The sequence below is a fragment of the Buceros rhinoceros genome, unplaced genomic scaffold (assembly GCF_000710305.1).
Source record: "Buceros rhinoceros silvestris isolate BGI_N320 unplaced genomic scaffold, ASM71030v1 scaffold24878, whole genome shotgun sequence".
Taxonomy (NCBI): Eukaryota; Metazoa; Chordata; class Aves; order Bucerotiformes; family Bucerotidae; genus Buceros; species Buceros rhinoceros.
Genome location: NW_010426646.1, coordinates 1,600 through 1,926, shown reverse-complemented (window position 1 = coordinate 1,926; position 327 = coordinate 1,600). Strand labels below are relative to the sequence as shown.

At 58.7% G+C, this 327-nt stretch overlaps 1 protein-coding gene across 1 annotated transcript in view; it reads right to left on the bottom strand.

Annotated features, from left to right (window-relative positions):
- Positions 1-242: 242 nt before the first annotated feature.
- Positions 243-327, bottom strand: part of CCDC103 (coiled-coil domain containing 103) — a gene marked incomplete at its 5' end in the record, with an annotated part of 1,553 nt that continues 1,468 nt past the window's right edge. Inside the window, one exon of the mRNA XM_010141604.1 lies at positions 243-322. Within this exon, the coding sequence (XP_010139906.1) occupies positions 243-322 (80 nt within the window). The remainder of the gene's footprint in view (positions 323-327) is intronic.

The following is a 327-nucleotide window of genomic DNA, read 5'->3' as shown; positions in this document are numbered from 1 at the left end:
CTCATCTGAGAGACTCTCACAGAGCTCGGTGAGGACACCCCACCCCAGCGACCACACCACAGTCCTGTCGGTCACTAACGTTTATCTGTACACAGCTATGGCTCTGGGTGGCCCCAGGTACAAAGACATCTACAGACATCTACACCCCAGAAGGCTCCGACCTGTCCCTCACACGGGGATGCCGAGGTCACACTTTGATCTTGCTTGCCCCATTTCTGCCTGACCCTGGTGCTCCTGCTCCTTCAGCTGACCTGGTAACATGTCATCAGCTCCAGCACCAGCCCGTCCTCCTTGGCTTCCTCCGGCGAGCTGGTGTCCCTGGGGTGG